The sequence below is a fragment of the Schistocerca piceifrons genome, chromosome 2, assembly GCF_021461385.2.
Source record: "Schistocerca piceifrons isolate TAMUIC-IGC-003096 chromosome 2, iqSchPice1.1, whole genome shotgun sequence".
Classification (NCBI taxonomy): Eukaryota; Metazoa; Arthropoda; class Insecta; order Orthoptera; family Acrididae; genus Schistocerca; species Schistocerca piceifrons.
Window position 1 is genome coordinate 244187910 of NC_060139.1, and position 19252 is coordinate 244207161.

Below are 19252 nucleotides of genomic sequence, written 5' to 3' on the forward strand. Positions count from 1 at the left end.
GTCGACACCTTTCTGAATAATGAAAGGGTTGACCGTGGAAAAGTCGTGACCTTCGTCAGAACGAGAGACAACAAGGAACTGTGGCAACGATGGAAGAACTGTCTGTGGCTGAGACTCAGTGAACTTACGTTTGTGAGCAGACATAGTGGAAGGTGAGGAAACCATTGCGGAAGAATCCCCCATGATTATCGGCGTCTCTGATGGCGCGCTCCTCCCTTGTGGGGGCCCTCTCTGAGGGCACTCCCGCCTTAGGTGATTGTTCACACCTCAGGTCACACCTCCCGACAAACGGACGGAGGGACCAATCGGCACTTTCGGAAGCTATCAGCTCGGGTAATCGCCCCTCCCTGGGTCTGGCCGTTACCAGGTGGTACGTACGTGTCCTACCTGTCTACCCGGGGCGGGGAATTACGCGTTACCCCGTCACCGGCTAGGCATGGAAGTGCGTGGGTCGGCCTTCAGACACACACAGGGAGGAAAAAAGAGAAAGGGAAAGGAAAGAAGAGGGGTCTCAAACGCCGCAGCGTAGAAAAGTGCAAAGAGAAGAGGGAAGGAAAAGAGAAGGACAGAGGAAGAAAGCAAGGAATTTGTAACAGTTTCGAGCGTCCGTCTCCGGACGTAGGCACAAACCATACTCCCAGAGGGGAAGAAAGGGAAGGAAAGAGCCAGAAGTGAGGGGGGGTGGGCGAAGATGGGGGATGGGGAAGGATGGGGATGGGGAAGGATGCGGAAGGGGAAGGTATGCAGCCCGGAAAGGAAGGAGGGCCACATTAGCTCGGGGTCCCGTGCTCGCTACGCACGTATCCACAAAAGAGTTGTGGATCCCCTGGGGGGATTGGTGATCCCTTGATGCCTCAGAACATGTCCTACCAACCGATCCCTTCTTCTAGTCAAGTTGTGCCACAAACTTCTCTTCTCCCCAATCCTATTCAATACCTCCTCATTAGTTATGTGATCTACCCATCTAATCTAAAGCATTCTTCTGTAGCACCACATTTCGAAAGCTTCTACTCTCTTCTTGTCCAAACTAGTTATCGTCCATGTTTCACTTCCATACATGACTACACTCCATACAAATACTTTCAGAAACGACTTCCTGACCCTTAAATCTATACTCGATGTTAACAAATTTCTCTTCTCCAGAAACGCTTTCCTTGCCATTGCCAGTCTACATTTTATATCCTCTCTACTTCGACCATCATCAGTTATATTGCTCCCCAAATAGCAAAACTGCTTTACTTCTTTAAGTGTCTCATTTCCTAATCTAATTCCCTCAGCATCACCCGAATTAGTTCGACTACATTCCATTATACTCGTTTTGCTTTTGTTGACGTTCATCTTATATCCTCCTTTCAAGACACTGTCCATTCCGTTCAAGTGCTCTTCCATGTCCTTTGCTGTCTCTGACAGAATTACAATGACATCGGCGAACCTCAAAGTTTTTATTTCTTCTCCACGGATTTTAATACATACTGCGAATTTTTCTTTTGTTTCCTTTATTGCTTGTTCAATATACAGATTGGATAACATCGGGCATAGGCTACAACCCTGTCTCACTCCCTTCCCAACCACTGCTTCCCTTTCATACCCCTCGACTCTTGTAACTGCCATCTGCTTTCTGTACAAATTATAAACAGCCTTTCGCTCCCTGTATTTCACCCCTGCCACCTTTAGAATATGAAAGACTATTCCAGTCAACCTTGTCAAAAGCTTTCTCTAAGTCTACAAATGCTAGAAACGTAGGTTGGCCTTTCCTTAATCTTCCTTCTAAGATACGTCGGAAGGTCAGTATCGCCTCACGTGTTCCAATATTTCTACGAAATCCAAACTGATCTTCCCAAGGTCCGTATCCACTAGTTTTTCCATTCGTCTGTAAAGAATTCGCGTTATTATTTTGGAGCTGTGGCTTATTAAACCGATTGTTCGGTAATTTTCACATCTGTCAACACCTGCTTTCTTTGGGATTGGAATTATTATATTCTTCTTGAAGTCTGAGGGTATTTCGCCTGTTTCATACATCTTGCTCACCAGATGGTAGAGTTTTGTCAGGACTGGCTCTCCCAAGGCCGTCAGTAGTTCTAATGGAATGTTGTCTGCTCCCAGGGCCTTGTTTCGACCCAAGTCTTTCAGTGCTCTGTCAAACTCTTCACGCAGTATCGTATCTCCCCATTTCATCTTCATCTACATCCTCTTCCATTTCCATAACATTGTCCTCAAGTACGTCGCCCTTTATAGACCCTCTATATACTCCTTCCACCTTTCTGCTTTCCCTTCTTTGCTTAGAACTTGGTTTCCATCTGAGCTCTTGATATTCATACAAGTGGTTCTCTTTTCTCCAAAGGTCTCTTTAATTTTCCTGTAGGCAGTATCAATCTTACCCCTACTGAGATAAGACTAAATCCTTACATTTGTCCTCTAGCCATCCCTGATTAGCTAATTTGCACTTCCTGTCTATCTCATTTTCAAGACGTTTGTATTCATTTTTGCCTGCTTCATTTACTGCATTTTTATATTTTCTCCTTTCATCAATTAAATTCAATATTTCTTCTGTTACTCAAGGATTTCTACTAGCCCTCGTCTTTTTACCTACTTGATCCTCTGCTGCCTTCACTACTTCATCCCTCAGTGCTACCCATTCTTGTTCTACTGTATTTCTTTCCCCCATTCGTGACAATTGTTCCCTTATGCTCTGCCTGAAACGAAGTACAACCTCTGGCTTAATCAGATTGTCCAGGTCCTATCTCCTTAAATTCCCACCTTTTTGCAGTTTCCTTAGTTTTAATCTGAGGTTCATAACCAATAGATTGTGGTCAGAGTCTTACAATTTAAAACCTGGTTCCTGTGTCTTACCATTATATAATCTGTGAGATACCTTTTATTATCTCCAGGGTTCTTCCATGTATACAACCTTCTTTCATGATTCTTGAGCCAAGTGTTAGCTATGATTAAGTTATGCTCTGCGCAAAATTCTACCAGGCGACTTCCTCTTTCATTTCTTTCCCCCAATCCATATTCACCTAGTATGTTTCCTTCTCTCTCTTTTCCTACTCTCTAAGTCCAGTCACCCATCACTATTAAATTTTCGTCTACCTTTACTACGTGAGTAATTTCATTTATCTCATCATACATTTCATTTCATCAATTTCTTCATCAGCTGCAGAGCTAGCTGGCATATAAACTTGTACTACTGTTGTAGGCATGGGCTTCGTGTCTATCTTGGCCACAATAATGCGTTCACTATGCTGTTTGTAGTAGCTTACCCGTACTCCTATTTTTTTATTCATTATTAAACCTACTCCAGCATTACCCCTATTCGATTTTGTATTTATAACCCTGTATTCACCTGACCAGAAGTCTTGTTCCTCCTGCCACCGAACTTCACTAATTCCCACTATATCTAACTTTAACCTATGCATTTCCATTTTTAAATTTTCTAACCTACCTGCCCGATTACGGGATCTGACATTCCACGCTCCGATCCGTAGAACGCCAGTTTTCTTTCTCCTGATAACGACTTCCTCTTGAGTAGTCCCCGTCCGGAGATCCGAATGGGGGACTATTTTACCTCCGGAATATTTTACCCAAGAGGACGCCATCATCATTTAATCATACACTAAAGCTGCATGCCCTCGGGAAAAATTACGGCCGTAGTTTCCCCTTGCTTTCAGCCGTTCGCAGTACCAGCACAGCAAGGCCGTTTTGGTTAGTGTTACAAGGCCAGATCAGTCAATCATCCAGACTGTTGCCCCTGCAACTACTGAAAAGGCCGCTGCCCTCTTCAGGAACCACACGTTTGTCTGGCCTCTCAACAGATACCCCTCCGTTGTGGTTGCAGCTACGGTACGGCCATCTGTATCCTTGAGGCACGCAAGCCTCCCCACCAACGGTAAGGTCCATGGTTCATGGGGGAAAAAATACTTTGTTATTCAATTTAATTATTTCACTGAAGGTGTTCTAGTGAGATATTTTACTCAACCCAGCACCACTGCTACACTATGAATTTTTAATTGCCTCACTGGAATGCATTTATTTTGCAATATGTAAAATATTGCCCTGTAATAATTTGCACGTTAAGGAATATAAAGCATTAAGGAAAGAAATCTTATTTCCTTAAATACAGATAAAGCCTCTCAAATCCCACAGTATTTTTCTGTAGACCTTTATTTCCACTATAAAATTGCTACTACTTAGTCCTCCAACTGCAAATATTTTCTACATTATAAGTTATAATGTTTCTAGGTAGGACTCCCAGATCAGTAGGGAAGTGCCCGAATATATATTCATAGGCCTGCGGTTGAATCCTCTGTCAGTTCAGGGACTTTTTTCCGTCTTCACTTCCTTCATATCTAGGAAAAGGATAACGAAAAATGCGAAGCTGGAATTTAGTTAGGATTCCACGTAAAACTGCTAGTCTCCCTGTAACTGGATGCACAATCTATTTAAATTATCAAAAGATACCCACAGCACCATTCCCAGTAAAGCACTGTGGTCCTTAAACCAACTCTCAGGTAGTGTTGATTGCTTTGCCTTTGTTCCAGCTACATAAATATCGCTTCTTCTCCTCATATTTCGGCTGCATAGCGCCCAGCCACCTTCAGAATGAGCCAGGTGACTGGCGCTCCAGCACTACTACAGTCATTTTAAACCCACGGATCGTGCCGAAGATACACAAGGCGCCAGAGGCGTTCATCAGAGGCAAAGAAGTTCAACATATGCATGGAATTAGGTCTGTAGCTACACGGTGATTTGTAAATTTCACTGTGAGCTGCAATTTTGCGACGGAATCCGCCACTTTCTGTAATAAACTCACAAAGATAGCGCAACTGCGCAATTCGCAGTGATATTTTGTTATCACTGTGTGGATCGAGTTAGCATTAGAAGTAGTGAGATTTATGTGGGTGTACGCCCGAAATTTTAAGAAACAATGACTGCTCCGCGAAAATGTGAAAATTATTTGCCATTGTTTTTAGAGTGCGTAAGATAACCGATCCGGAGAGCTCCTGCCTTGAAATGAATTATATTTTACTTATTCTACTACCTCTTCCCAAGTGCATAACTTGCTATGTTGAAAATGTCTTAGTCACTGTACCACTGGGAAGATAGTTTAACATCAATTGCAAAATTCGCATCGAACAGTGACAGACGAAGCTACCTAACAGAACGTGTTGAAATACGTATCAGGGAAACGCATATATGCCACAACTGTAGAGAAAAAAAAATTTCACAAAAAATTTACACTCTGTCAGAAATACTGATACGAGTAACAAATTTGTAACATCGTGTCGGAAACAGTAATAAGTGATACTACAGTATGACACCGATGCTATCACATCCCATTAACGCTACACATCAACTGCAAACACCGGGCAGCTAATACCTGTAATATCTCACACACACACACACACACACACACACACACACTGTGCTAACAGCAATAAACCAAAACGTTGTCGGCAGGCGAAGATTAATTTTTCCACAAACTATCATAGCTAAACCAGCTGTCACTCGATGGCTGTCAACATACAACACAAGACGCAACAGTAAAGAATGAACTTAGATATGTTACTTACTTTCTGCATTTCTACTAACTTGCGAGGATATAGGATACCACAAAGGGGCAAAAAAGTGTACTTTGTAAGGTAACGAGATCGTGGGATGTGATTGGACGCATACTTAGGTGCCAAGTCGGCGGAAACAGTTTGCAGCCAATCCCAGGGCAGCACGTTCCATAGGCTTCTTCCTCAGAAGAGCAGTTGTTAGACAGTTGTACAGACGGGCAGCTCCTAAAACCAGTAATTCCCCGCCCCTCCCCCCACTACAGGAGATTTTCAAACGGACTGCTTAACTATGAGACTGGACCATGGCGCAACAACGCGAGTCCCAAAACTACAAGCAAGCATCACAGTGAGCATTTGGTTTTGTAAATGAAATGGAAGAAAGGGCTCCTATTAAAGGGAGACATGCCTGGAGTAAAAAGTAATAAAATATTATTTCGCAACAAAGGTAAGAGGACTTATGTGAGATTTGGCGATCGCCTGTCGCCTTAGCTTGAAATCTAACAGTTTAAGTGTAATACGGAAGGAAGCCTGGTAAAGACAGTGGGACAGGAAATCATTCTTGGTTGCACAATATTAGCTGGATAGGATGTTCCATGGAAGTGTGGTAGCACCCGTGGATGAGTGACCAGATTTGGCTATACGTATATTCGTTGGCATGTGAATTATTTTCCGGATTTTTAATAGTACAGATATTTAGTTATACGAGTATCATGTACACGTGCGTGCATTACGAGAATCATTAACAGCAAAGTTTCTTTTAGTGTCCTGTGCTGCTGAAGTAATACGCATTTTGTTAACTGGTAATGCTTAAATATGCCTTAGTTCCAATCATCATGCAACGCCGGAAATGCATATCCCTATTTCCATCTATTGTACTTTAAATTTTTTCCTTATTTTGTTACCTGAAGATGTGACATTTCTGTGTCTTTATATATTGTAATTGTTGTACATTTATGTCGATGTATAATTGGTTTGTTTTGTAAATATTATTTGTATTTTTACGCTGGGTCTGGCCTAGGGAAAACTATGCTATCTAACGATTACATCGATAGGTCGTGTGGAGAACAAAAGTGTTTAGGATCTTTGGTAGTGTTAACCTTGCCGCGTGGAGCACGGGCAGGGCAGAGTCTGGCTGGAGTAGGGCGGTGGAGCAGGTGTGTTGAGTGACGCTCCCGCGAGTTGCCGCGCTTTCGGGGTTTGGCAGCATGTAATTACGCTCGACTTGCTGTGATAGCTTCTGGCACGGTGTTGATAGCTTCTGGCACGGTGTTGATAGCTTCTGGCACGGTGTTGATAGCTTCTGGCATGGTGGCGCGGACGGGAAACATTAGCTGGCACACATCAAGAGCCCGTTTCGCCTGAGGACAATGTCGAGAAGAAGGCGCGCTAACATACAGCTTCTGCAACAGTGACGGCCGACAATAAGTGATTGTCGCCACCTCCTCGATCGAAGACTTCAAACCTTCAATCAACCAACAAGGAAGACAACACACGTAAAGTTTTAGAACTGTGTGGCAGACCTCAGCTTTTCAAACTGTTCCATTTGCATCACTAAAATAGAGCAACTTAGCATGAACCTTTGTTGCTCATTGTCCCAATTGCATTACCAAGCAGGGTCTTTTTCTTTTCTGAAATGAACCCGCGTGTTGTTGTTATTCAATCAACAGCATTAAAGTGATGTCGTTCCATTTCACTGCTTTAATTTCGATGTTCAGTTAAAGTATTCATAGCTGGCTACAATATTTAGATTACACAAGCACAAATTAAGAGTGCGACTTTTGTTACCCTATTTTAGCTTACCTGTGACTGCAGCTCAGCTCAGTACATACTAAATTCCAATATTGTTAATTGTTCAAAATCATTTAATTCAAGTTCAAAGCTAAATCTCTTATTTCTAAATTACGTAGATTCAAGCAGCTTTTGAGATGATTGTTGAGGTAGCCCAAGACTAACCTTATTTTATCTAATTTCGTAGTGCCTCGGAAACTAAGTTCACTATTAATTTCAGTCACTAAAATAACTTTCAATTTTCCGGTTTTATTAATTATTTTGCTAAATTATGTCAGAGTGTAGCGAAATTTATTATTTCTGACAAACATTCAGTTTTCACACAACACGTGTCAACCTTCAGTTGCCACGCTTTTAATGTTAATTATATGTGCATTAACCTTTCTTTTTCAGTTATTATAGTAGTTGTCCATAGCACTGGCGGCCGTAATGTTCTCCAAATGTCAAATATCTAACGCCAGTTAATTGTTAACGTAACGACCGCACATTTACTTTCTTCATTAACTTTACCCTTTTTCAAAAATTAATTTCAATTTAATTTGCATTTTTCCTTTCATTTAGATGTAATCCTTCCTCCCTCTTTACCGACAGATTAACTTCGGTGACGATTGCTTTTCCCAAATTTCCATTAGGTACACGCGGTTTAATACAGGGCGTTTCAAAAAGAAAGAGCAGATTTCAAACATTTATTTCTCAAAAACTACAAATGATAGAAACACAATTCCAACGGTCCTTCACTCAATATGAGTACCAAATGTTACACAACAAATATCAAAACTGTACCTCAATATGAGCACCATTTGTTACACGACAAATATCAAACCGGTATCTCATTTCTTGCCACACACGACGCAACTGGTCTTTAGTTACCGAATTCACGGCCGCAACAATTCGATGTCGTACCTCTTGAAGAGTAGCGGGCATAGGTGGGACATAAACACAGTCCTTTATGTACCCCCACAAATAAAAATCGCAGGGAGTAAGGTCTGGTGACCTGGGAGGCCACAGACGATGACATTGATCTTGTGCTCCTGCTCTTCCAATCCACCGTCCTGGAATGGTGTTATTTAGGTACCGTCGTACAGGTTCAGAGAAGTGTGGTGGGGCGCCATCTTGCATGAAGATGAAGTGATTTGAATCTTCCTGAAGTTGAGGAAATAGCCAGTTTTCTAACATGTCCAGGTAAATGGTTCCTGTGATAGTTTTCTCCATGAAAAAGAAAGGTCCATAAACTTTGTTTACCGAAATTGCACAAAAGACGTTAACCTTTGGTGAGTCTCTTTCATGTTGAATAACGTCCCTCGGAGTTTCACTCGCCCAAATTCGTACGTTATGCCGATTAACTTTACCAGAAATGTGAAACGTTGATTCATCTGAAAAAATTAATCGTTCGGCAAAATTGTCCTCTTCCATGTCCTGTAGAATTGCAGTTGAAAATTCGAACCTTTTGTTGTGGTCGTCAGGACGCAATGCTTGCAATAACTGCAGTTTGTACGGCTTCATGTGCAGACGCTTACTCAGAACGCGCCATACCGTTGTTTTAGACATGTTTAGTTCGTGACTTGCCCGTGTCGTGGATTTTCTAGGGCTCCTTTCGTAAGCTGCACGGACACGCTCGACATTTTCATCCGATGTGCGTGGACGACCCGTGCTTTTTCGCTTGCAGATGCAACCATCTTCTACGAATCTGTGATGCCACTCATAAATTTGCTTATGACGAGGCGGCTGTTTGTTGAATTGACGGCGGAATGCACGTTGCACACCAACAATGGACTCTAACTTTGCAAATTGCAGCACACAAAATGATCGTTCCTGTGGTGTCGTCGCCATTTTCCTACAAACAAACGCCAGCGCCACTGCGGATTTGCATGGAACTTCTGCGCGGACCATTGAAAAACTTTGAACCTTTCTCTGACAAGAAACGTTTGAATTGTGTTTCTATCATTTGTAGTTTTTGAGAAATAAATGTTTGAAATCTGCTCTTTCTTTTTGAAACGCCCTGTATTTCACTGTCATTAAGGTCGATAAGTGAGGGGAGGGTTACAATCATCATCGTCATAATAATCATAATTCGTTACCAGGACTGCAGCTTCGCTTTTCGCACCTCGACGCGCGTATCACTGAAATGTTTTCACTTCTATGTAGGTGATAAAGCCTAGTGCTGACCCTTTTACTGAATAGTTAATCTGTCTATATGAAAGGCGTTAAGTAAGTAATACAACACTTTTCTCAGCTATTTCCGATTTAAGAAATTTGGAAATAGTTGTGGGGTATCGTGAAATATTCCCGCTTCAGCCCCTATAGTTTCACGAAGATCCAGTACGCAGCCTTCAAAAAGGCGTTTCCAACGGAGGTGCATTCCAAGCAGAGAGCAGTCACTGAGTTTCTTTTCGCGGAAAATCAAAGCATTGTGGATATTCATAGGCGCTTGCAGAATGTCGTCGGAGACCTGGCAATTAACAAAAGCACGGTGAGTCGATGGGAGAGGAGTCTGACATCATCCCAACAAGGTAGAGCGAATCTGTCCCCCGTCCCGCGTGCTGGCCGGCCGCTCACAGCTGTGACTCCTCCAACGTTTGAACGTGCGCACACACCCATTCGAGATGATAGACGACTCACTAACACCTCGCTACACAACTGAAGTCTCTGCTGGTAGTACTGACACACTCGTCCTCTAGTTGCAGTACTCAAAGGTTTGTACCCGCTAAGTTCGTCGCCGCTTACGCACCTTGCGACTTCCATTTGCGTAACTCTATGAAGAATGCACTCCGCAGGAAGCAGTATGTAGATGATGGGGAGGTATTTGAAGCACCAATACCTTGATTGCGGGGTCCAACAGTAGAGTGATACCATGCGGGCGCACAGACCTGCACAATAAGGTAGCCTTAAGTCATCACATTGGAGATTATATTGAAAACAGGGTTTTCTAACCCAAAGAGAGGGTAATAATGTGGTGTATAGGAATCTTTAATAAACTTGACCTTTCATAAAAAAGTATCGCATTAATTACTGAACGCCCTCGTATTACGTTCCAGAGTTACTAGTTGCCTTGTAATATGGCTTTAGTTAAATGTTAGTAGGCATAAGCTGTGGGAGAATGTGGAAGTGAAATGCAGGTGCGAAAGAAATGAAACAGCATGCACTGTTCAGGAGAATACTTGTCACAGCCGCTCAGGAACTACGAGTAGTCACACAGCGCGCCACCCCCGACAGTATATCCAAGTAAACCAAGAACTTCACAGTAAGGATGCGAAGGTTGTTAACCTTTGAGATCTTGCCGAAAAATAACGTTAAGTGAGAAATTGGATCCATGCTTAAATACAGAACTTCTTTAAAAGTTTTTTGGCTGTTAATGCAAAATGTTTCCTAAAGAAAGAGATACGTCATAACGAACCTACCATCTTTGTTAACTATCAACAGTTAAGGTACGCGAAGATTTACCTTGGATACGAATCCCTGTATAACAGTGTAGGCACGAACATGAAGTACAGAAATTTGCTGAATTCCGGAACCAGCCTGGAACTTCTCTCTGTATGTGGCTTGTACGCCAGAACATGCGGGACGTTGCTACGAATGAAAGCATGCGTCTTCATCAGCATCCTTACCTAGAAAATGATAATTGTTATAAATTAGAGTATTTACGATTTTGGAAGAAAAATTAAAGGAGTTACACGTAGTGCATACAACAATGCCTGTGGGTTATAAATGCTGAACTGTCGAAAAAATGTAACAAGCTCAAATCAGTTATTGTAGAAAATGTCATTTCAATTTCAATGTGACAGGCTATTCAGTTAAACCGGGAAGAAATTACTGGTTTAAGATTTGACGAAGCAGATTGCGAATTGTATAATTCACGGAAAGAACAAGCAATATAGTTAAGAAGTAAAAAATTTTGATTTGGTATCTATCAGTGGTCAGCTGCTCCCCTTGCTAATACTAACCTGTTCGCCAAGAATGATCATAGCAGATACGGGAGGCAGCTTGTTGGCATACAGGATTCGCGCTGGCAGCACTAAGAACTGCGTCTGGAACCACAACAGGGACACCAGGCCGCCAAGGTCCAGAACGCGTCGCCCGTACCCTGAACCAGCATTTAAGAAACAAGACAGTAAAAAAACACACACACACACACACACACACACACACACACACGCGCGCGCGCGCGCGCGCGCGCGCGCGCGAGACATCGGCATCAGAATGACAAATACGTGAACTTGGTAGCTGGAGAAATTTGGCAAATAATATTCTTTTAACATTTTTGGTAGTTTCAAATGAATGCCTATGTCGGTTGGTTACCACTTGAAGTGGACAGTGTAGTTCTTAGTGCAGTAAGTGTAGCTTCTAACATTATGACAGCATGAAGTTCGAGGGGAAACAGCGATGGTTATGCTACGTTTTGGCACACTTTTTTTTTTTCAAAATATTGCGCAGCACTGTTCAAAGGTAGAAAAATGGTCGCTTGTGAGTCTTATGAGGCACACAGGCAAATAATGGCAAAGGGCCGGGGGCAGGGGGGGGGGGGGGTGGGGGGGGGGGGTTCGCAGGAGTTACCAAATCAGGCAGATTTATACATACGTGCGTATTATAAACCCCTTCACTCAAAAATATCTCTCTCCTTCATACCACCTCTGTGTTACCACAGATGAGATGTCACTGATCTCATTTGTACTAAGACTGAAGTACACGCAAGGTGTATTTGCTTCCACTGCCCTGAACGGTATGCGTAAGTTCTATTAAATGTTCATCAACCTCCAGTCTTCTATAGGAACTGTTGCCTCCGCACAAAGCAGCAGGTTGGTCGTGAATCCGGTATCTTGAGACCGTAGGAGACTATTAGCGAGGAACTTACGTTAGGAATAATTAAATATGTAGTCAGTTTGTTTACACGGAATGCCCCTCGCTTTTTATTGGCAGAACAAGAGAAACTGCACGATCACTTTACACTGCACTCAAAAATAATTTCTTTTCTACAGAAAATTAATGAACTGGGTATTTCCGTAATTACAGCTCTCATATTTACGAACTAGACATTGTAAAGTCAGTCTTAACTGACACCGCGGCAGACAACAGGTCTGTCCCCGAAAACAGTCAGCCCAGCTCTATCTTACTGCTGAACCACTTCGCCCGCCATCTAATTTAGGCGCGATCTGAAGATCTCTTAAGTGCTTCGTCTGTCTTTTCGTTTAGCAGTTGTTTATTCTACTGCAGATTATTAATACAGGGTGGAGCAGAGGAAAAGATGTTTTTTGAACCGCTAGTACGCGGCAACGAGAGGGGGTATTGACCTTTAATACTGCCCATACAATGCAGTTTCAGTCGATATGGAGCGCTGGAGCATAGAGCATCGTGTGTTCGTTGTCGAGCAGTAGAAAGAATGATTCCGTAGTCACAGTGCAACGTCTTTTCTGTCAAAATTTTATAGCTGGACGTCTAGGTGCAGTGCCTGATCGAAATACTGTACTCCGATGGGTTGCAGCTTTTAGAAGTACTGGATCTGTGATGAAAAAGGAACCACCTGGTTTTCCCCGATCAGTTTGTACTCCGGAAAATGTAGACAGAGGGAGAACGGCAGTTCTTGCTAGTCCGAAACGATCGGCTGGACGACAGGCTGTAGCGCTGGTTATGTCACGTTGTTCGGTTCACCGCGTCTTACATGATGATCTCAAGTTTCACCCGTACAAGATAATGATCGTCCAGCAGCTTAGTGAAGGGGATTTTGTGCAGTGAAGAGAGTTCAGCCGCGTAATGGACGAAATTTTTGCGGAAGATGCAGATGCTACAGTCTTCATGACTGATGAAGCACGTTTTCATGTAGACGGTTACGTCAATGTTCAAAATTGTCGGTATTTGGTGCTGGAGAACCCAAATGAATTACACCAAACACCTCTCCACAGTTTAAAAGTAACAGTGTGGTGCTGCATTTCAGAGATGGGGATTGTTGGATCCTATTTTTTTGAAAAGGAAGGAACTGCAGTTACTGTGACATCAGCGCACTACAATAAAATGTTAACAACTTTCTTCGTCCAGAAATTGAAAGTCGTCAAGTGAAGATGAGAGAAATATGGTTTCAGCAGGACGGTGCCACAGCTCACACGGCGAGAGCGTCCATGGAAGTGGTTCGACAAATGTTCCCAGGACATGTTATTTCGAGATATCATTGCGCCCCCCCCCCCCCCCCTCGCTCACCCGGTTTGTCAATACGCGACTTCTTTTTTGTCGGGATATTTAAAAATCGAAAGTCTACATGAACAAGCATCGCACAATCGATGACCTGAAGAATTCCATTCGTCAGGAAAATGAAGCCATGCCGAATGAAATGGTGGAGAGAGCCATGCGTAACTTTCAGGAGAGGATCCAAATTTGTATCCAACAAGGAGATCACCTCCGAGACATTTTTCGAACCCAATTAAGGTATGTATATTTCAAAACTTCATTAGAAATCTATTACTTAATGCTGGTTTTTATTACTTTTATCAAACCGTGTCCCAATCATTCAATAGTGAAAAACATGTTTCCTCTGCTCCACCCTGTACTTTTGAAATAATTGAATGACAGCACGCTATTGAGATGCCTTAATTTGAAACGGAAGTAAATATGTTGTTTAGTTTTTCTAACATTAATAATAGAAGTTTATCATTTTGGCGTGCAACTTCCGAACATAGCAACCAATCGCTGAGAAGGACCACAATTTAGGCTGTTTTTCTCACGATATCCGTACAGAGTGAACCATCTGTCATCGGTACGTCACACCACGTTACGTCATCTTGCTACTGCTGTCTTCTCAGTTGCTCTAAGGAGAGCTTCTTGAAACCGAATATGATGGCTGTAAAACCATAAATATTACACAGGCAAGACACCAGTCATTGAATTTGCATCTCCGAGTCTCCACCAAACTGACCTTCCTTACGCAAGCGATATTATATTCTCAAGGTCCTATCGATCACGAAATAGAAACAACAGTGAAAAATGTTTCATTTTCAACATTTTCTACACCATCAAGCTACTTCTCTACGTAGTCCCGCTGCATCTTGACGTTTGTCATAGGATTGTACTGACTTTCCGATATCCTCCGCACAGAAGGTAGTCACCTGGGCCTTCTGCCCATTCTCTACGCTGCTCTGCAGCAGGCTGTTTGTGCCAAAATGCTGTCCTCATAGCCAGCTGATCATGTGAGCAATGAGATGAAAATAGGAAGTTGCGCAGACCCGACTGTGTGGTGGGTGATCAAACACTCCCCATCGAAAACACTGCAAGAATGTGTCGTAAAGGAGGACAATGCCTGATGACAACATTCCCCTTCCCTTGTTCTGAATTGCCCTTCGTAGACCATTTCCTCTAACCACCTGATCCATTCTAACGAACTCGTCTGTTGACAATCTCTTTCTTCCCTGACCGACTGTATAATGAATTAATGTAGGTCGTCCTTCAGAACCCTTGCACCACTGCTGTTCTTTCCTGTCACGCATGACAGTTACGTTAGTGGGCTGGATGAAATCAGGCGGAATCCCTCAGCATAAAGAAATCTAGAGGTGACAAAAGCCATAGGCTACTTCCTAATATCCTGTCGGGCCTCCTTTTGTCCGGCAGTACACCAACTCGACGTGGCATGCACTCAAGTTGTTGGAAGTCCCCCTGCAGAAATATTCAGCCATGCTGTCTCTAAAGCCGTCCATAATTGCGAAGGTGTTTGCGTTGCAGGATTTTGTGCACGAACTAACTTCTCAATCATCCCCCAGAAATGTTCCATGGGATTCACGTCGAGCGGTCTGGGTGGCCAAATCATTCCCTCGAATTGTCCAGAATGTTCTTCAAACCATTCGTGAACAATCGTGCCCTGGTAACATTGTGCGTTGTCATCCATAAAAATTGCACGGTTGTTTGAAAACATGAAGGTTATGAACAGTTGCAAATTGTCTACAAGTAACCGAATAATCATTTACTGTCAGTGATCGGTTCCAAATGAAGTCCACACCATTAAGGAGCAACCGCCAGCTTGCATAGTGCGTCACTGACAACTTGGGTAAATGGCTTCGTGGAGTCTGTGGCACACTCAACCCCTACTATCGGGTCTTACCACCTGAAATCGGGACTGTTCTGACCAGGCCACGGTTTTCCAGTCGCATACGTTGTAACAAATATGATCACGAGCACATGAGAGGCACTGCAGGCAATGTCATGCTCTTAGCAAACACTCACGTGACGGTCGTCTGCTGCCATAACTAAACAACAACAAACTTCAGCACACTGTGTTAACGGATATATTCGTCGTACGTCCTACGCTGATTTCTACAATTTCATGCAGTGTTGCTTGTATGTTAGCACTGATGAATCTACACAAATGCCGCTGCTCTCGTTCGTTAAGTGAAGGCCGTCGGCCACTGCGTTGTCAGTGGTGAGAGGTAAAGCCTGAAACGTGGTATATCTGGCACATTCCTGACACTGTCGATCTCTGAATATTGAACTTCCTAACGATTTCCGAAATGGAGTGCCCCATGCGTCTAGCTCCAAATACAGTTCCACATTCAAAGTATTAATTTCCGTCCTGTGGCCATAATCCTACCGCAAACCTTTTCACGTGAATATCCTGAATACAAATAACAGCTTCGCCAATGTACTGTCCATTTATGCATTCTGCGTGCCACACAACCGCCATATGTGTATGTTTATCACTATCCTATGACTTGGTACCTCAGTGTAATGACTCTACTCACTTCACAATTTGTGGTGGACACTGTTGTTCTAGGCATTTGTACGTGCTGCATGCTTTGAACGGAAACAGTGACACGACGTAATCGGTGGGAGTACTAGAGACTGCACAATGTACATGGGCAAAGCTGCTTCGGATTTCCACGGTGGTATTAATTTCATGACATACGACCTTAAAATAAAAAAAAGAAAGAAGCCCTATTATGTAAACTCTTATACCATTACATCTTTTACGAACTAAAATAAATCATTAGTCAAGGTCAAGTACTATCTTTAACGACAAAAGGATTTAAAAGATTGACATAACAAAGCAGTATACAAAAGAAGGGTGAAGTAGAACGGACTTCCTTGTTGCAAGCAACAGACTGGTTGGCAATGCCTCCGTCAGGGAATGCCTCCGTCAGGCAGAACCCGTCGTAAGTTCGCCAGAGGGTGAAGCTCGCCACTGCATTGGGGACATACGGGTCGGCAGAAGCAGCCCACGAGAAGTCATCAGCACGGCTCAGCGAAAAACACACGCAGCAAGCGGTCCTCCAAGTCGACGCTATCATCGCAGACGATGCTTCCAGATGCTGTCGTGCAGACTCCTGACAGAATTACGGACTCAGTCAGCTCTTAACACCTAGGCTGCATGAATTAAATGGGTTCTGGAGTACCAATGAGCATAGTTTCCTACACCACAAAGCAACGCCGCTATCGTGTAGAACCATCCCCATATATTCGGAGACTTTCTTGAAGGACATTTCCGCCAACTTATTTTAACGCTGTAGCGCTGGCTCAGAACTTCAGTCACGTAATTACCATGTATACTGAAAATACATAATTGATGAAAGTTATATTAACCTTCGAGTTACCTTCATAAGTCATTGTGAATTACTGACGGTGGCGGTTTGTTTGTTGCTACTGGAAGTACTTTATCTTGTAATGAATTTGAAGGAGATAGTTCCTGGGAGTTATTATGGATAGAAGCTACACTTGGCAACCGAAATAAATTAAAACTGATTCCTTTAAACGATCTGCCGCTACAAGTGATTAATTTTCAAAACGGTTCAAAGAAAACTTTACTATTATCTCAAATAGGTAGGGCCTACACCACTCATACAGTTACAGTTGGTGGTGACTTCAGTCAACGTTGGATGTGTTGGCGAAAATGCATGTTCAAAGCCGGTGGACGTACAAAGCAGAAGTTCTACTAAATGCTTTCTCTGAAAATTATTTTGACTTTTTCAGGACCCCTGTAAGAGTGAATAGTTGCGGAAACTTACTTGGCCTCTTAGCAACAAACAGTCCTAAGCAAATAGAGAACATATGACGGATACATGGATTGGTAAACACATGATCGTTGTAGCGAGACTGGCCACCGTAACATCCAAATCCATGTAAGGTAAAAGCAAAATTATGTATTTAAAACAACAGATAAAAATTGTGCTTGTAGGCTTCCTAACAGATAGTCTCCTATTCTCGCCAGATGTGTAAACGTGGACTAGATATGGCATGGATTCAAAGAAATATCGTCTGTGGCAGTTTAGAGACATATACCGAATAAATTAATAGATGATGGTACTGATCCCCTTATCGTACATGAAACAGGACAAAAACACTATTGCAGAAGCAACAAAAAAATATGCCAAATTTAGAAGAACGCACATTTTCCAAGATTGGTGATTTACTGAGCTCGAAACTTACCACGGGCTTCACTATAAAATATTTTAATAGCTTCCTTGAACGAAACTATCTCGAAATCTGACTGAATTCAAAGATTCTGGTTGTGTGTGAAGTCCACCATCTGCAAGCAATACCCTCACTGCGCGATACAAATGGTAATATTACCAATGACAGTGCCATTAAAGCGGCGTTATTAAACTCAGTTTTTCGAAACTCCTTTACCAAGGAAGACCAAGCAAATATTCCAGAATTGGAATCAAGAACAGCTGACAACGTAAGTAATTTATATATCCTCGATGCAGCGGAGCAGCTTAAAGCACTTCATAAAGGCAAGCGTTCCAGTCAAGATAGCTTACCATTTAGGTTACTTTCGGAGTATCAAGGTACAATAGGGACATACTTAGCTATCACATACAAAAGCTCACTCTACGAAAGATCCGTACTGAAAGACAGGAAAGCTGCGCAGATCACACCAATATTGAAGAAAGTGAGTAGGATTAATCCGATGAATTAAAGACGTGTATCACTGATGTCAACTTGCAGGCGGGTTATGAGCCATATACTGTGTTCCAAAATTATGGATTACCTTTAACAGAACGGTCTATTGACACAGTCATCACGTATTCAGAAAATATCTTCGTGAAACACGGCTGGCTCTTTATTCACTCGAAGTAGTGAGTGCTATCGACAGACCATCACAAATCGACAAAAAATCATCGAATATAACAGAAGTGATATCTAGCGTTCCTCAAGGAAGTGGTATAAGCCCCATATAACCGACTTGGGAGACAATTTAAGCAGCCTTCTTAGATTGTTTGCGTGTGTTGCTGTAATCTACCGTCACGTAGAAATCATCAGAAGATGATTTAGACAAAATGTCTGTATGGTGCGGAAAGTGGCAGTTGTCTCTGAATAAGTAGTAGCGTGAGGTCAGACACATGACTACGAAAATAAATCTTAAATTTCGGGTACAAATAAATCCACAAATTTAAATACTGTCAAGCTAACTAAATACCTAGAAATTACAATTACGAACAACAAAGTGGAACATTCACAATAATGTCGTGGGGTTGGCAAAACAAAGATTGATTTATTGCCAGAACACGTAGAAGTTGCAACAGGTCTACTAAAAAGACTGCCTACAATACGCTTGTCCATCCTATGCTACAGTACTGCTGTGCCCTACGGGGTCCTTTCCAGATAGGACTGACGGAGGACATTGAAGAAGTCTAAAATATAGGCATCTCGTTTCGTATTATCGTGAAATACGATAGTGTATCACGCAAATGATAAACGAGTTCGGGGGGAGAGGCGGGGGGGCGGCAATATTTGAAACAAAGGTGGTTTTCGCTGTGATATTTTCACGAAATTTCAATCATCAACTGTCTCCTATAAATGTGGAAATATTTTGTCAGGAATCTACATAGGAAGAAATGATCATCGTAGTAAGGGCAACGAGAGCTCACACAGAGATTTAGGTGTCCGTTCTTCACCAGGTGGTTTTAGAGAGTGGAACGGGGAACGGCAGAGAAATA

At 42.6% G+C, this 19252-nt stretch overlaps 1 protein-coding gene across 1 annotated transcript in view; it reads right to left on the minus strand.

The window, feature by feature from the left end:
• LOC124775289 (sterol O-acyltransferase 2-like) overlaps positions 1-19252 on the minus strand; it is a 176065-nt gene that overhangs the window by 33889 nt on the left and 122924 nt on the right. Inside the window, exons 5-6 of the mRNA XM_047250127.1 lie at positions 11288-11427; positions 10788-10951 (exon numbers count right to left, since the gene is read on the minus strand). Coding sequence (XP_047106083.1) covers positions 10788-10951; positions 11288-11427 — 304 coding nt within the window. The remainder of the gene's footprint in view (positions 1-10787; positions 10952-11287; positions 11428-19252) is intronic.